Source organism: Corvus hawaiiensis, chromosome 9, assembly GCF_020740725.1.
Source record: "Corvus hawaiiensis isolate bCorHaw1 chromosome 9, bCorHaw1.pri.cur, whole genome shotgun sequence".
NCBI lineage: Eukaryota > Metazoa > Chordata > Aves > Passeriformes > Corvidae > Corvus > Corvus hawaiiensis.
The window spans coordinates 33,207,989-33,223,142 of NC_063221.1; the positions used below are offsets into that span (position 1 = coordinate 33,207,989).

At 46.4% G+C, this 15,154-nt stretch overlaps 1 protein-coding gene across 1 annotated transcript; it reads left to right on the forward strand.

Moving 5' to 3' along the window:
* The first annotated feature begins 1,033 nt into the window (after window positions 1-1,033).
* On the forward strand, window positions 1,034-14,216 carry LHX8 (LIM homeobox 8). The gene is made up of 9 exons (XM_048313560.1): window positions 1,034-1,517; window positions 3,297-3,458; window positions 3,673-3,831; window positions 6,584-6,705; window positions 8,131-8,351; window positions 8,890-8,993; window positions 11,515-11,610; window positions 12,669-12,852; window positions 13,613-14,216. The coding sequence occupies exons 2-9, from the start codon at window positions 3,378-3,380 to the stop codon at window positions 13,687-13,689; spliced, it is 1,044 nt and encodes a 347-aa protein (XP_048169517.1). The 5' UTR covers window positions 1,034-1,517; window positions 3,297-3,377; the 3' UTR covers window positions 13,690-14,216.
* Window positions 14,217-15,154: the final 938 nt, after the last annotated feature.

Genomic DNA, 15,154 nt, shown 5'->3' on the forward strand with positions numbered 1-15,154 from the left:
GGTGCCCGTTTTTCGTAAGCTGACCACAGCGGCGGTATTAATTTCTTACAGAACTTGTTTTAACGGGAGAACCGGTGTCGCTGCAGAAGACTCCAGAGAGAAGCACCCAGCCGCATGCACTTGCAGCACGGTGCAGTCTCTGATGAAGGAGTCCGTATGCCAACACCCTCTCGTTAAAACAGCCCTAATTCCCCGCGTTCAGTATTTTCTTCGTGCTGTGTCATGTCGTCAGATATTTAAGAGATCTCTCCTATGTGCAGCTGATCAGCGCTCCCACCTACATACGTCCTGGCATTACTCTTGAGAGAGAGGAATCAGAACCAGATGCAGTTCTTGTTGGAGGGTCCCGCCGGAGACCCCCACTCTTCTCCTCTCTCAGCCTCAGTAGGATCAGGCCAGGGCCACCCTGCCCGCCCCCGGCAGGCTCCCCTTCCCTTCCGTCTCTCTCTGCCGAGACCACGACGACCTGCCGCGGGGTCCTACCCGACGCCCCAAAAGGGGACACATCCTTCCGATGTGCACAGAGACGGCAGTGGGAGAGCAGGGCGCACAAGAGTCGGGAATTCTCTAGAGCCTGCGTGTCCACCCGTTTTCATTTCTTCAGTAAACGATGCAGAGAATGTTCACTAAAATATTGAGGGCGTGTAATTTAAGCAATGAAGTTTAGACTGGACTTCGGAGAGATAGGTGGTAAAGGTGTACGGGCCAAGCACGGGTGCATCCCGAATAACCAAGCCCATATACTTCCCACGTCCACCCTGTACACGTTATCGCGTTTCTGACCGCTTCTCAGAAATAATGCCTCTCTCCAATTAGATCGGCAAACCCGCTCACCTCTTGCGAAGCCCCTCCGGCCATAGCAATAACCCGGATCTGCTGACGGACTGTTCTCTGGGCGCGTTTTCCTCCTGACTCCCCGAACCTCCCGCGCCCCGGGGCGGCCGACACAGCCTGCGGCTCCGCGCAGCCATCGGAGGGGCCCTGGCTGAGCCCCGCCAAGCACCGCACCCCCGCAGTGCGTCCCCCGCCCCGCCTCCGCTGAGACCCTCGCACTGCGCGGGGCTGCTCCGAAGCCTCGGGGCGGGCGGAGAGACCGGGGCGGCCAGTGCAGCCGCGCCCGCTCGTCACCTGGCGGAGCCGGATCTGGACACTGTAGGAAACATGGAGATCTCCCGCACGCTGGTTTTCCTCCAACACCGCGGTATGAATTACCGCTGCTCGTAATCTCACGATCGCCACAGGAAACAACGCGCAGATTGACTTTGTTGACTCCAACCGCTGTATTTCCAGCGAGAAAAGGCGCATAGGAAGGAGGTTATTTCATAGAAATCTAACCCGCAGCCCTCCTCGGAGCGCGCACCAACCTCATTAACTAACTCGTTGAAAGCGCAGGAAAAGGAACGACGAGCCTCGACGCTGCTCCCCGCCGCGCCCGATCGCCGCGTCCGGGCTCACCACGGGCTCTGATCACGGTGGTCCGGCCGCACCGCAACGCATCCCTCGGAGCCCCCCGCCAGGTGCTCATTTTCTGTCGTGCCACCTGCGACAGACGACAGTAGTGCTGTCGTGCCTCTGTCGGTCACGGATAGGGAGATCCGCGCGGAGGGCAGGATGGGGGCTCGGCAGGATCCGCGCTGGTCCTGCTCGGAGCCGAACGCTCCGCTCCGCCCCGCCGCGACCCACGGGGCCGCCCGAACACTCGGCCGCTGGCGCCCCGACCTGCACCTCTGCGGACAGGGAGCAGAGCCCAAGGGGGAATCCTGCTGCGTGGGGGGGGGACGGGGGGGCCAGAGCGCGGCGACGAGGTGCGGTTACCGGACGCTCTGTGGGGCAGCAGCCCGTCGCCTGCGGGGCGGGTGGTCGGGCCCAGTCGGGGGCAAGCACACCCCGACCCCTCGGGGGAGACGACAGAAAACCGGCTCCGGGCCAGCATAGGTGTTGGCCGGGGCTGGGCCGGGGCTCCCAGGGGCCGGCTTTGTCCGTGTTTCCTGCCGCCGCTCGGGGCTCTGGACGCCGGGCCGGGCGTCGGTCGCGCTGCGCCGAGCCACGTCACGGCCACCGCAAACCCCAAAGCCCTTTTGCCTCACTGAGGCAGCGGTGTCAGGAACACCGCGACTGAATGTCAGCGAGATTCTACCCAGGGTTAGATTGGTTGAAACCGCTGGACAAACGAGTGATTGACGGGACGTCCCGGCTTTACCGGGGCTCAGTACAGTTACGGTTCCGCAAGATCGGGGCACGGGATTTGAAACAACGTTCATGTTTTTTAGAGGGAGAACAATAGAGGGCTTCTCCTTTCACACAGCTCCTCAAAAGCAGAATTCTCTTTTATCAAATCCATCATGTTTGTAAACGTAGGGGCAATTGTCTCAGATCACTTTACCGAGGCTCAACAACACGTCCTGCATCCATGGTGAGGCAAGGCTGAACCACAGAGGTGAGGGGAAAGATGGAAACTAAACGACAACTTTAATTAAAAGCAGCTGGCTGGTTAAATACGTGCCAAGAAGCAGACACCCGGTTATTTACCTCATCTGCGAAGGACAAGATGCTGCTTTATTCCCCTCTAATGTCCCGAGAGCACCATCAGTGTTTGGTGTGAGGGAACTCTGCGGACAAGATTTGTGGTCGTGGAGAAAGGGTGCCTGTAAGCCACAGCCTCTCCGCGGAGAGACGCCGGCTGGTTCTGCAGGTAGTGAGGGGCAGCCAGCCTCCGCACCCTCTGCTCGCGGCGCCACCGGGACACGGGTGTTAATCAGCAGCACCTGTGGGAGCTCAGAGACGGCGGAACGCTTTCGCAGCTCAGGTCCTTCTATTTTAGCTAAATGACAAAGGTCTTATTACTAGATTTCGGAGGTGCAAGCAAGAGGCGAGGTAGTGAGACGGGTGTAGGAGCTGTGAGTTTGAGCTATAGGAATTCGCTTGGGCTTTGGGATTCAAGAGCGTGGGAAAATCGCTCCTGTCACACGGGCTCTCGCTTTCCTTCGTGTTTGTTTTCTTCGCTCACAGGGAGATGTAACTGGAACACTTGCTTAGACTAGGGTAGCGGGGGGGAAGCTGTGGCAAAAGATAAAGACAAGTGAGGGGGTTCTCTGGGGGGGGGGGGGGGGTTTGTTGCTGGGTTTTTTGTTGTTGTTGATGTTGGGGGGGGGTTCCCTCCCTCCTCCCCTCACTAAACCCGCACGGGCTCGCTGGTGGAGATAACGGCCCCGCCGCGCTGGAAGGCGGGTTCTGTGCAGGAGGTGAGGCCAGCGGGGCAGGTCCACCCACTTGAAAACAAAACTTTTTTCCTGCAGGCGCTGAGAGCAGAGACCGGCGCGGGGTCCCCGGAGCCGGCTCGCCGCCCGCCGGGGGCTGGTATGCGGTAGGGTAGGGCCATGTATTGGAAGAGTGACCCGATGTTCGTCTGCAGGCTGGAGGACAAGGACTTGCCCGCCCTCGGCGGCCCCGCGGAGAAGGTGCGCGGGCGGGGGGATGGCGTGGCTCGGGCGCCGGGTGCGGCTCGGTGGGTCTGGTGGTACCGGGCGTAGCGCTCCCGCTGGCTCCCGCGGACACCGCGACTGCCGCCAGAGTCCTGGCGGGACCCACAGGTGTCGGTGGGCCAGACCGGGCCGGCGCGGGGCTCCTGGGGGGCGGTCGGGCGCTGACCGCGGTCTCCCTGCCCTCTCGCAGGCCAGCCCCGCAGCAGCTGACGAGGACTCCTGCTCTTCCTCCGCTGCGCTGTCGCCCTCCTCATCGCCGCGGTCCATGGCCTCAGGCTCGGGCTGCGCCCCCGGCAAGTGCGTGTGCAGCAGCTGCGGCCTGGAGATCGTGGACAAGTACCTGCTCAAGGTAAGGGTGCCCGACCTGGAGCCCCCTTCGTCTGGCGACTCTCCCTACCTTCGGCGTCGGAGGGCGGCCCGCTTAGGGAGAGCCTGCCCGAGCCACCGGCAGTGCCCGGAGAGCCTCGGGGAACCGGGCCCGCCGACATCCCTCCGGGTCGCCGCATCGCTACGGCTCAGCCCTCCCCTCCCCGGACGACGCGGAGCTGCCGCGGACACGGGAGTGCGGAGTCCTAGCGCGCTTGTTCGCGGTGTTTGGGCCAGAGAGGGAACCCTAGCTGCTGTCGGTGTTTCGGGTGACGCTACTGGCGCTGCGCTGCGTGTTCCTGACACGCTGAGAGAAGCGGGGAAAGAATTGGGAACGGGCGGTCCCGACCGCGGTGGCTCCCGCGCGCTCTCGGTCAGACGGCGGCGCGACCTGCATTATACTGAAGTAGGTCTGGGGGGAAGGTTGTGAATCTCAAAGCCAAAAGTGCCTCTTTAGAAATGAGGAAATAAATTACTCCTGCAAAAGGTGGTCAACTAATATATTTGAAGGAAACGAGCTGCGTGCATGCGGAGCAGCTTTCTTGTCTTAGCAATCAGGACCGAGCAAGATAATTTAAAAACAAACACAACTAAGTAGCTTTAAACATGAAATGTTACTGCAGGGGGGAAAGGAGGGAGTTTATTCGCCTTTTTCATTATAGCCGTTAAAATTATTCTGGGTCAGACTTTTGCCGTCTTTCCTCTCATAAGTGAGAGTAACAATTATGGCAGAAGTCGGTTGATTCCATCACCCTTAAACAAAATTGTTGTATACTTGCGAAGGATGGTGGGTGACACCCCTGGAAGCATATCTGTGGTGTTATTAGATCGTCCACTTAGGTCTTGGTTGAGGTGGAGAGGTCCAAGGAAAATGTCTGCGGGGGCTAGTGTTCACTTAAAATGGGGTCGGTGCAGGAGCTGCCACGGATCCCTGGTCCGGGTGACCCCGTCCCCCTTGCAGTAGCCTAGGCTGGCACAGAACGGGCGGGTGGACAAAGAACAGAGCTGACTTGAACTCTGTTTCAGTTCTCTGAACTCTCGTGACGTTTTGGCAGCTCATTTATCGTTTACTGATCACTGCTGTCTCCTGTCTGAACAACCAGGATAACGGGACTCGGAGCAAAAGACCTCTAAATTATTTAGCCTTGAGTTTAAATTAGCTGTTACTGCTTCTTGTGTAGGCAGAGAGGAATCGATGCTGGTATGCTACTGTCCAGCAGCAGCAGAGCTTCCAACTTTCAGCCCTGTCAACCAACAAGTAGGAATACGGACAAATTACATCAAATGGACTATTATGGAAGCTGCTGGTGTCCCGCTCTTTGGAAGAACGTTGGTTTCTGAAGAAGAGGCAGTGGGCTCTGAGCGGCTGGGATGTCAGCTCACGTTGTGCAGAGCTGCGTGGGCTTCTCTTGCCTGTGCCGGGGCTTGGTGTGGACCTGGGGAGGCCCAGGGAGTCTTGGCACGGCAGGACTGGTTGCGGGGCAGGCTCAGTCTGGCTCAGCGCTGCCCCTCTGCTCTGTGGCTCTTCTGAGAGATGGCTGGGAGGGTGAGTTTGGTAACAGCTATCAACTGCAATCAACAGTTTCATATATTGTGGTGTAAACTTGTCAGCATATGGGAAGGTAGCTGCCAACAAGGATGAGGGTTAGGAAAGCATTGGGCAAACTGCAATGTTACAGCCTGAAGAATGACTGAAACAGGTGATTCCAGCATGAGTGTTGGGGTCCATGCCTTGGTTTCACTGTGGTTTGTTTGGCTATGCTCTGATGAAAGGCATATCCTGGATTACCTCAAATCTGCTTTGCCTTAGGTAATATATCGGCTGTTTGGTATGAGATGAGAAATTGGCTCAGTGGAAAAAAAAAAATCTAAACTTAATCATTATTTGGTTTACAAAATTCCTCCTCTACAGCATGGGAATATCCAGGGGATCATTACTTAATTTTTGTGGTCACTGGGAGTCTTGGATTATCAAACGGTTTACTTAGGTGATGCGCAATATCTGCACAATTAAGAGTTCATTTTATAGGAAAGCAAAAATTAAAATAATTGCTCTCATTTTATTTATTTTGTATGCCCCAAAATGACATGTAAGTTTTCAAAAGTGCTGGTTTCTGCTGAGTTCCATGACTACATTTAGTTTTGCTATGGGCATTTGAAAGAAATATCGAATTTGCTATTAAAACACCTGCTGCTGTTTTGAAACTCAGATGCCATCCACTAATTTTGCTTTAACAGAAACGTGGCAAATGGAGGTGTGATTAATGGTGCATTTCTATTTGACAGACTTTTTTTTCCGCCTTCAATACTCATGTTTTAAAATTTTAAATAACTTTGCAATGTTTGGGGGTTTTTTAGGCAGGAATTTATGCAGACTAGGGAAAAGACGTGTAAGTTAGCTACCTTCCCAAGGTCACATAAGGCCAAAACTTGCTCTTTAACGCTGTGAGAACAGAACTGGACACAAGTATCTGCATGGAACTTGTATCTCTTGCTTCTTCTCCTACTGCTTTTAATTACAAACCCATGAAAGCTTATTCTGAAGACATGCATCAAATTAGTTAACCTTCAATATGAATGCAGTTCTAAAACATTTTGCACTCAAGATAACTTTTTCTGTGAATCAGGATGCATAAAACTTTTGGCCTGGTCTGGAATAAAACAGGGTTTGTAAATATAAAATGTAATATTGGTAGTACAAGCATTGAGGGGTATTTTTTGTTGGGTTTTTGCAGGTAAATGACCTCTGCTGGCATGTGCGCTGCCTCTCATGCAGCGTTTGCAGAACGTCCCTGGGAAGGCACACCAGCTGCTACATCAAAGATAAAGATATATTCTGCAAACTTGATTATTTCAGGTATATTATCCAGGAATATAATTTATCAGATAACTTGTTATACTTGCTTGTTACTTTTCACTTCAGCCATAACTGAAATTCACTTGACTGTCTTTCTTTTTCATTTGCTAGGTTTATTTTCAGCAGTTTAAAGTTTTTCTTGAGGAGGGACTTGGGGAACCCTAAGTCTGTGTAATGTGACTGCCTGCTAAGTCTCCCCTCTGCCCTTCCCCTGTTGTGCATAGCTGCTGTATTTATACCATCACTGACTTGTGTATGCACCGAGGGAGAAAAAAGTCAGAGTCCCTGTCACAGTATTGTTGTAAAGCTATTGTATGTGCAAAGAATCATCCTTGGGTAATGCTGGCTGAAAATGCAATGCAAATTGAGATTATTTGTTTGGAGTAGCGCTTTACTGGTGTGGGGCTTAAGGCATCACAAGGAGCTGCAAAATCAACCCAGAATAAACCCCATGTTATTTAAAAGAAGGTTTCAACAGTTATACTTTTCTGTGATCAATTTGATTTAGAATGTAATTGTTCAAGATTACAGGCTAATCTTGCAAGAAAGAATATTATTTGTTTTGGCAATGTAGTACTCAGGATGCAAAGCCTTTGATCCAGAAAGCAGCAAAAATTGTTGCTGTTAATTTTGATGTGATTGCTAATACTTCTCTAGTTTGATTGCTAGACCAAACTTTCTGGGCTTCTCAGCTGTGCAGTGAATAGATTGCATCAGACTTGACTAGTTGGATGCAGAGTGGGAGGAGGCAAGCTGAGTGCTGTAAACTTCTGGAAAAACGAAATCTTGTGTGACTTGAAAAAAATTAGGGTCTGCAAAGATTTTCAGGACAAATTCTTATCTAAATAATCAACATATTTTGGTGGCTAGTCTCCTCTTCAAAGAGAATTTTTCTACTGTAATAATGTAAATACTTGCAGATTTTTTAGTTTATTTAAAAATCATAATGTGATGCAAATTGAGGAAATAACTATGAAGATACAGGTTTCCCCTCCTTCTGCTGAAGATGCTCAAAGATTAGTGAAGGGAGATGTAGCTAAATATAATAGTTCAGACTACCACTAGAGTAATGTGAAACGCATTTGAATAATTGGAAGAATTTTGAACAGCCTGCTGTTTCCATCTTTCAGCTTTTGAGAGTAAGTATCTTTATAAAAGGAATGATGAGGAGCTATGAATTCATGTAGCAGTTAAAATGCTTCCGTTTTGCTCTTTGCGTTATGAAAATACTAACCTCTGTATTCCAGTAGTGTCTTGCCTTAAGCTATCAGACACAAACTTGCTGACACTTTTTGCGATGCAAACGCAGTCATGCCGTGGGTCTCTGCTGCGCTGCCACAACACGGTCACCTCTAATCCTGCCGGAGCTTCGCTTTGCCCGAGCCGGTGTCTAACTTCGCCTCCTGGTTGCCGTTCTCATTGCAGGCGGTACGGCACTCGCTGCTCCCGCTGCGGGCGGCACATCCATTCCACCGACTGGGTCCGGCGGGCGAAAGGGAACGTGTACCACTTGGCGTGCTTTGCATGCTTCTCCTGCAAAAGACAGCTTTCAACTGGAGAGGAGTTCGCTTTGGTTGAGGAGAAAGTCCTTTGTAGAGTACATTATGACTGCATGTTGGATAATCTGAAAAGAGAAGTTGAAAATGGTAACATACTGCTTTTGTTAAGAACTATGTTTGTGGTTCAGATTTAATTAAATTGTTGGGGTTTACTTCATTTTCCTTACTAAGAGATAATTGACTGATTTTACTAAGACTGGAAGCACAGGTTCTTGAATCAAAAGAATGTGAAATTATTTCATGTTTTGGGGGCAGTTTTGGTGTGGTTTTTTGTTTGGTTTGTTTTTTGGTGTTTGTTTTTTTGTTGCTGTTGTTGGGGTTTTTTGTTGTTTTTGTTTTGGTTTTAGTCTGTATAACTTGTTTTGTATCCTAAGGAAAAGAAAGCAATAGCATATATTGTTGATGAAATATCATGCTAGATTTATTTCTTTCCTCACTTGCAAGGGAGTTGTTTAGGGCATAATGTGTTATGGTGCTGGATCAATTTAACTTTTAATAGAATATGGCTTTTATAAGCTGAAATTCCGCTGAGCCAGTGCTGTTGGTTATTGTTGGAGAACAATCTGACTTACAACATCATTGTGAATGTTTAAAAGGAAGCGTTGTTTTCTTTTTAATGTTTCAGGTAATGGCATTAGTGTGGAAGGAGCATTACTAACAGAACAAGATGTTAATCATCCAAAACCAGCAAAAAGAGCTCGGACCAGCTTCACAGCAGATCAGCTCCAGGTAGAGACAGTGCTACAAACTTGTGTAGCTCAGGTTTATGCAGAATATGGGTGCTGAACCAATAGAAAATTTTAAGCATATGGGGAAAAGAAAAGCTTGAGTGGTTTAAACTATTTAATAAACTATCAAGACACAGCATGTTTCTGGAATTGTTTGTTAGTTTCAGCAGTTTAATATGAAATAGTACTCTTCAAGCTCTTTATTTCCCTGGGGGCAGATGGTAAGTCTGCAGAGTGGAAACAAAAAGGTGGTTCTATTTTGATTGCTTGATGAAATCTATTTAATCAGCCATTTATATCACTAAACATAATAAAGACAAAATATTTTTCAGATTATCTAATGTGAGAAGTTGTACTAAAGATGGGTACTGTATGTGATTTGAAGACATGAATAGGATGGAAGCTGGAATTGTTGTAATGCCTGCATCTCCCCTGCTTTCTAGGCTTCTTGTCCTTTTGTTGCCTTGACAAGAGTTAACTCCTATTCAGATAGTCCAGAGCTATTTCAAACCATTTAAGTTAGCTTTTTAGGGAAAAACATTAGGATAGGGCCAGCTTCCAACGAAAGAGGTGATGGTGAGACAAGATTTAGAGGTTTTAACCTGTAGTGAGAAGGAAGCTGTGACTTTCTACCTAATCCTAGCTGCACATCCTTGCCTTTGGTTTAACAGGTCTTTGCATTTCTGGTCACAGCATGAGTTCTGTTTCGTTGGCCTGTCCTCTTATTCATGGTGAAAGCAGTTGAGAAACTCATGTTGAGGTGTAATAATGTATGAGGTGTTAAAGTAGTGCTATATAAAAGGGCATGGGGTCATTCAAAGCTTGGGTTCCTATTATAGTCATGACTGGAGACAGAAGGTGCTGTTAACACAAAACAAGCATGTTAGCAATAATCCAGCCAGGTGCAGAAGGGCAAGGGCTCTGAACATTGAGCTTGAACTTCTGCAAAAGGGAAGTTTTTTCCCCAGCAGTAGCTGAGGAAGGGAGGCGGGACCAGCCAATAGGATGGGAACTGTATTCAGGGCTCCTTCCCAGCTCCTGTCATTGAAACTTCCATGTTCCTTTCTTCTCCTGTTTAAAGTAGATTGTAACATACTTCAGCAGGTGTTTGAGATCTTATGGCCTCTTGTTATTTAATGATACTTTCTATCTGCTTGTTGCACCTCTGTACCTATCCTTGAGGCTGCTGTAAGACTTTACTTCCAACAAGAGAAACACTGTAGGGACAAGTGGACTGTCAGAGTGGCAGCATGCAATTATGCGCTGCACAAAGTACTTGTACAAAAGAATGTCCACATTTTTTTGATGTTTTAGTTCTGTAGCACCTTCCAGGACCTAAAGGGGGCTCCCAGTCATCTGGAGAGGCAGTTTGGACAAGGGCCTGGAGTGACAGGACAAGGGGGAATGGCTTCCCATTGACAGAGGGCAGGATTAGATTGGATATTGAGAAGAAATTCTTCCCTTTGAGGCCAGTGAGGCCCTGGCACACTTCCCAGGCAAGCTGTGGATGCCCCATCCCTGGAAATGTCCAAGGTCAGGTTGAATGGAGCTTGGAGCCACCTGGTCTAGTAGAAGGTGTCCCTGCTCATGGCATAGGGTTGGAACAAGGTGAGCTTTCAAGGGCCCTTCCAACCCAAACCACTCTGTGATTCTATGAAAAATCACAAAAGTAAATAGTTTCTGAATGTGGAATGAATAGTAGTCCGAATCTTGAAAGATGAAGCCAGGCAAAATTTGCTGGGTCAAATTAAGGGTCAAAAATCCAAAAATGAGAAACTAATGGTGTGAAATTGCTGAAGATACCCTGCAGAAATCCACAAAACCTTACTTTCATAAACAGGGCAAATCCTTGAAGCATTTGAAAGTCTTCAGGATGCAGGCCAAATTGACATCTACTTCCTCAAAAAAAAAGGTGTAATTTATATCCTCATGACAAGTGTTGACTTCAATTTTCTGTAAAAAGATGAGTGAGTAACCAAACCATCGAAAAGGACAGCCAAGGTGAAGCCTCTGTTTCTTGGGTTGGTTAAAGGCAAAGTTGGTTAAAGTCTTCCTAGTTCCTGCATCCTCCATGGGGATGAAAAGAAGATCAATTACTCCATATAACACTGACAAGTTCAGAGTGGTGGATTATGGCTCATGCCTTCCTTATGTTGTGGTCTGCTGCTATAGCTGTTTATTGAGCATATTTGAGTTGCTTTGCAGTGAATTTTCTCCTACGGTTCTTTTAAAGCAATCTTAAAGAGCACCTCTTCCAGTTTTCACTACTGCCGAGCAGAATCCATTCTTTTCATTCCTGGTAAATGTCACAGCTCAGTTAAGCATAGCAGGGGGCTTGTGCTTTGGCTTTGGGGGATTTAAAACAATTTTTTAAAATGTATTGGGGACTCTCTAGATACTAGTGATTACAAAAAAACCCAGTTTCCTGAAGAGAGACAAGGAGTAGTACCATAGTCTGAGAAGACTGTCAAATGTGGCTTTCCACACAAATGCTTCTGCAATCTCATATCTTGCTTTTTCAGGTTATGCAAGCACAGTTTGCTCAGGACAACAATCCAGATGCACAAACACTTCAGAAACTGGCAGAAAGAACAGGCTTGAGCAGGCGTGTTATACAGGTAACAGTGTGATGTTACTTGACTCACAAAGTCTGGTACTCATCCATTGGAAATGCTCAATCACAATTTTCTCTGAGGTTATTCTAACATGGAAAAAGATTTAATCTGTTTTAACTTCAGACAAAAGGAATGTTCAGGAATAGGTCTAGAACGAGCATGGTAATTTGGAAAACTTGCTGTATTCCTCTTGCACTTGGTGTGGGGGATTAAGTCTTCTAAGAAGAAACTTCTCAGGCTAAATAGTATAGAAATTGGCACTATGCCAGTTATTCCAAATATGTATTTCTGTTTGTAGTAGTCTGTTCTTAAGACCTGCATCTTTTTGAAAGTGTCTTGTGGTATGACACATTAGGAGCAAGTGAATATCTAGTCATTTGTTCTAGAGAGCAGAGTTCAAATAAATGCCCATGTCAGCCAGAAATGAAACACAAACTTGCAATCTTTGCTTGAAGATGTCTCTCAGAAAACATATGAATGCTTTTTTATATGTAAATGTGATTTTTAAAATATATATAAATTATATGTTAATATAAATAAATTCTGAGTTGCCTTGGCTCATTCTAACCTGGAAGACTGACAGAGTGTTTCTATAGAAATGAGGTATTTCACTGCTGGAATCAATCCTTAGAAAAAAAATCTTGCCTGCTTTTCCACGTGAAAAGGCAAGTGGGTATCCTATGAAAAACATAGCTTTGCTGTCAGTAGGGATCAGGCAGGGAGAAGACTGTGTCTGGGATGTGGTGAGGGGTGCATTCCAAGCAGAGCAGGGCTGCTGGTGATGTTGCTTGGCCTGGGGGGCCACCGGCCCCGGGAGATGCCTAGCCCCTTGCTGTGCCTGTCCCTGTCCTTGGTGGGCTGCTGGGTACTGAAAAAGTGTTCCTGACTTGACCACACTTGTAGGCTTAGAATGGATATTTCTCCATTTGGACTGTCAGCACTGTGTCAAAGGCCCAATTAACTATGTGAACTCAGCTTAAGATAAGCTCCAAGGTTGTTGTTGTTGTTGTGCTAATATTGAATGCAATCTATCAATGTGATGATGTTTCCCTCCTTTTCAGGTGTGGTTTCAGAATTGCAGAGCACGCCATAAGAAACATGTAAGTCCGAATCATTCATCTACTGCTCCTGTCACAGCAGTTCAGTCCTCCAGGTTGTCTCCACCCATGTTAGAAGAAATGGCATATTCTGCCTATGTACCCCAGGATGGGACTATGCTCACTGCTCTGCACAGCTATGTGGATGGTAGGTATAACAGCTTTGCTGGTTTTGTCCGAGTAAAATCATTATCAGCTGTAGCAAGAACAGTTTACCAAGTATTGATTAAAGAAACCTAATGGATTTATAATTTCTAGTAGTCTCTATAGGATATATTAATACTGTACTTGCTATCTACACCTCATTAAGGTGTATAGCCCTTCACTGTAATAGCATGGCTGAAGATCTGAGTATGAAGACAACCATTTGTGCTTCTTGCAGACTATTAAAACAAGAATAAGAAATTAAGTACATATTTAAACATCTACTTCACGTATTTTAATAATACATAATCTAATGAAAACTGTTTGCCACCTGCTCCCTGGCTTTTATCCCATGGGCTGTGTGAGTATGCTCAATACAGCAAATTCTCTGAGAGCTTCAGCTTCCCTCACAGTAACACACAATGGGAGAGAGGGGGAGAGCGTGGTGGTCAAAGATTTTTTCAGTCATTGTTTGTCTTATGAACCAGCAAGTCAACAACTTTGTCTCCTATTTGTGATTAGGAGGAACTGTGAAGGTTTTGGGAGAACCAGGCTGAGCCGCATGTGTGGCCTGAGCTTGTTTTCCTCCAGAGCAGAGGTGTTAAGGTGGGCTGTGGGTGGAGGAGTGGAGATGCTGGGCTAGGAAGAACAGAACATGCTGCAGGGTTGGGACAGTGAACTGTCATTATGCAGTGGGATTTACTGATTTATAATCTTTTGCTACTTTCAATGAAGTTGACTGGTAAATGTTTCTGTTTTTGTAGCTCATTCACCTACAGCTCTTGGACTTCAGTCTTTGCTACCCCATTCAATGACACAACTGCCACTAAGTCACACCTAATTCCTTTTCATTAGAGATCTAAACTATTAAAGATGTAACCTTAAGTCATAGTGTATTGAAAATATCATTGGAAAGATACTAATGTTAACTTTTTATTTAACACCCAAAGCATTTTCAAGATAACTTTTGCTGCCCAGGTATGTATGTCTATTTAGCCTGCAAGACACTTTTATGGATTCTGCATAAGTAACTATTACATTGTTTACAAGCCTTATTAAACACCTTTTTGTACTGTCTGGAAGTAGTCCATGCTAGTTATGTGTGTGTGTTAATTTATTTGTCATCAAAAGAGCACTTTGCCTAGAAGAAAGGACTGACAATTGTGCAAAATGTTTACAATTCTTTGTGAAATTGTAGTTTATCATTAGTTTGTATCTGTAAGTTATTGCTAAAAGTATTACCTGTATTTGAGTTGTATACAGCCTATATGTTAAAGCTTATTTCTGTGAGTTTACAAAAATAAATTTTGGTTGCAAATATTTTCAAAAAGAACTGAATAAAGTTTCTGCTGTAGCATGCCAAGCAAAAATGTTGCTGTGTCTATGGCTGAACTGTGATCATTTGTCAAGTGCTTAACTTGAATCTTCAATTTTAAGAGAGAGTCCCTGATATACTGAGAAACATTACACTGAAGTCCTTCAGGAGGGCTGATACCCATTTCAATTGATAGTAAAAATCATTTCATGGACTTAGATGGGTCTTGAAACACTCCAAATATGTGCTATACAAGTGGGTACATGCAAAGCAGTGCTGCTTCTGAGGGTGCACACCTCGAGGGGAGGGAAATTGGGGATGTGTAGGACAGATTTTAAACTGTGACTTGCCAAGTGGAGAACCTAAAGTCACATCTGCTTTAATATTTTGAATCTTTCTTATTTCAGCTTTTGTTTTCTTCTGTGTTTTTATCTCATGATTTTGTTAAGCAGAGCAATAAATAAGATGCAATACTTAAACAGCCTGCTTTTTAAAAGTAAAATCTAGTTTGGCATTTTAACTGACCTATATCAAACTGCATATAAACAATGAGTGGAATTCAATCAAATGCGCTACAGTCTACTGTGTTTAGAGTGGTTAATGTGCTAAGATTTACTTATAGAGCATGTTTTGATACACTGATTTGATGAACAAAGGTTACTATAAATTCAACTGCTTTTTGTCTTCACAGACTAGTTTCCTGCAATGATTTAAGATAGATCTCCTCTGCTCAAACAAATTTTATTTGCATCAGAAGAAAACCATACTTTGGAAGGAGTGTGTGTGTCCACATCCCTTTTTTTTCTCTCTCAACTATGCATTAGTGTCTACTCTGTGAAATTCCTTAATGGTACTGGTCAAACCATTTCCATTTGGAAAAGGTAGTGTTCTCCGTTGACGACTTTTGCAAGCAGAACTCTGATGGCAAGCTCTGAATTAATATAAGTTCTGTAAGTTAAATGCTGGCACTGTTTTAAGTGCTGCTCATAGA

What these genes read in the sequence shown, in the direction of transcription:
- LHX8 (XM_048313560.1), top strand. Translation starts at nt 3,378, where the DNA reads ATGTATTGGAAGAGTGACCCGATGTTCGTCTGCAGGCTGGAGGACAAG. An exon ending in TGCAAACTTGATTATTTCAG is followed by an intron (nt 6,706 to 8,130) that starts GTATATTATCCA and finishes TTCTCATTGCAG; the next exon opens with GCGGTACGGCACTCGCTGCT. An exon ending in TCTGCACAGCTATGTGGATG is followed by an intron (nt 12,853 to 13,612) that starts GTAGGTATAACA and finishes CTGTTTTTGTAG; the next exon opens with CTCATTCACCTACAGCTCTT.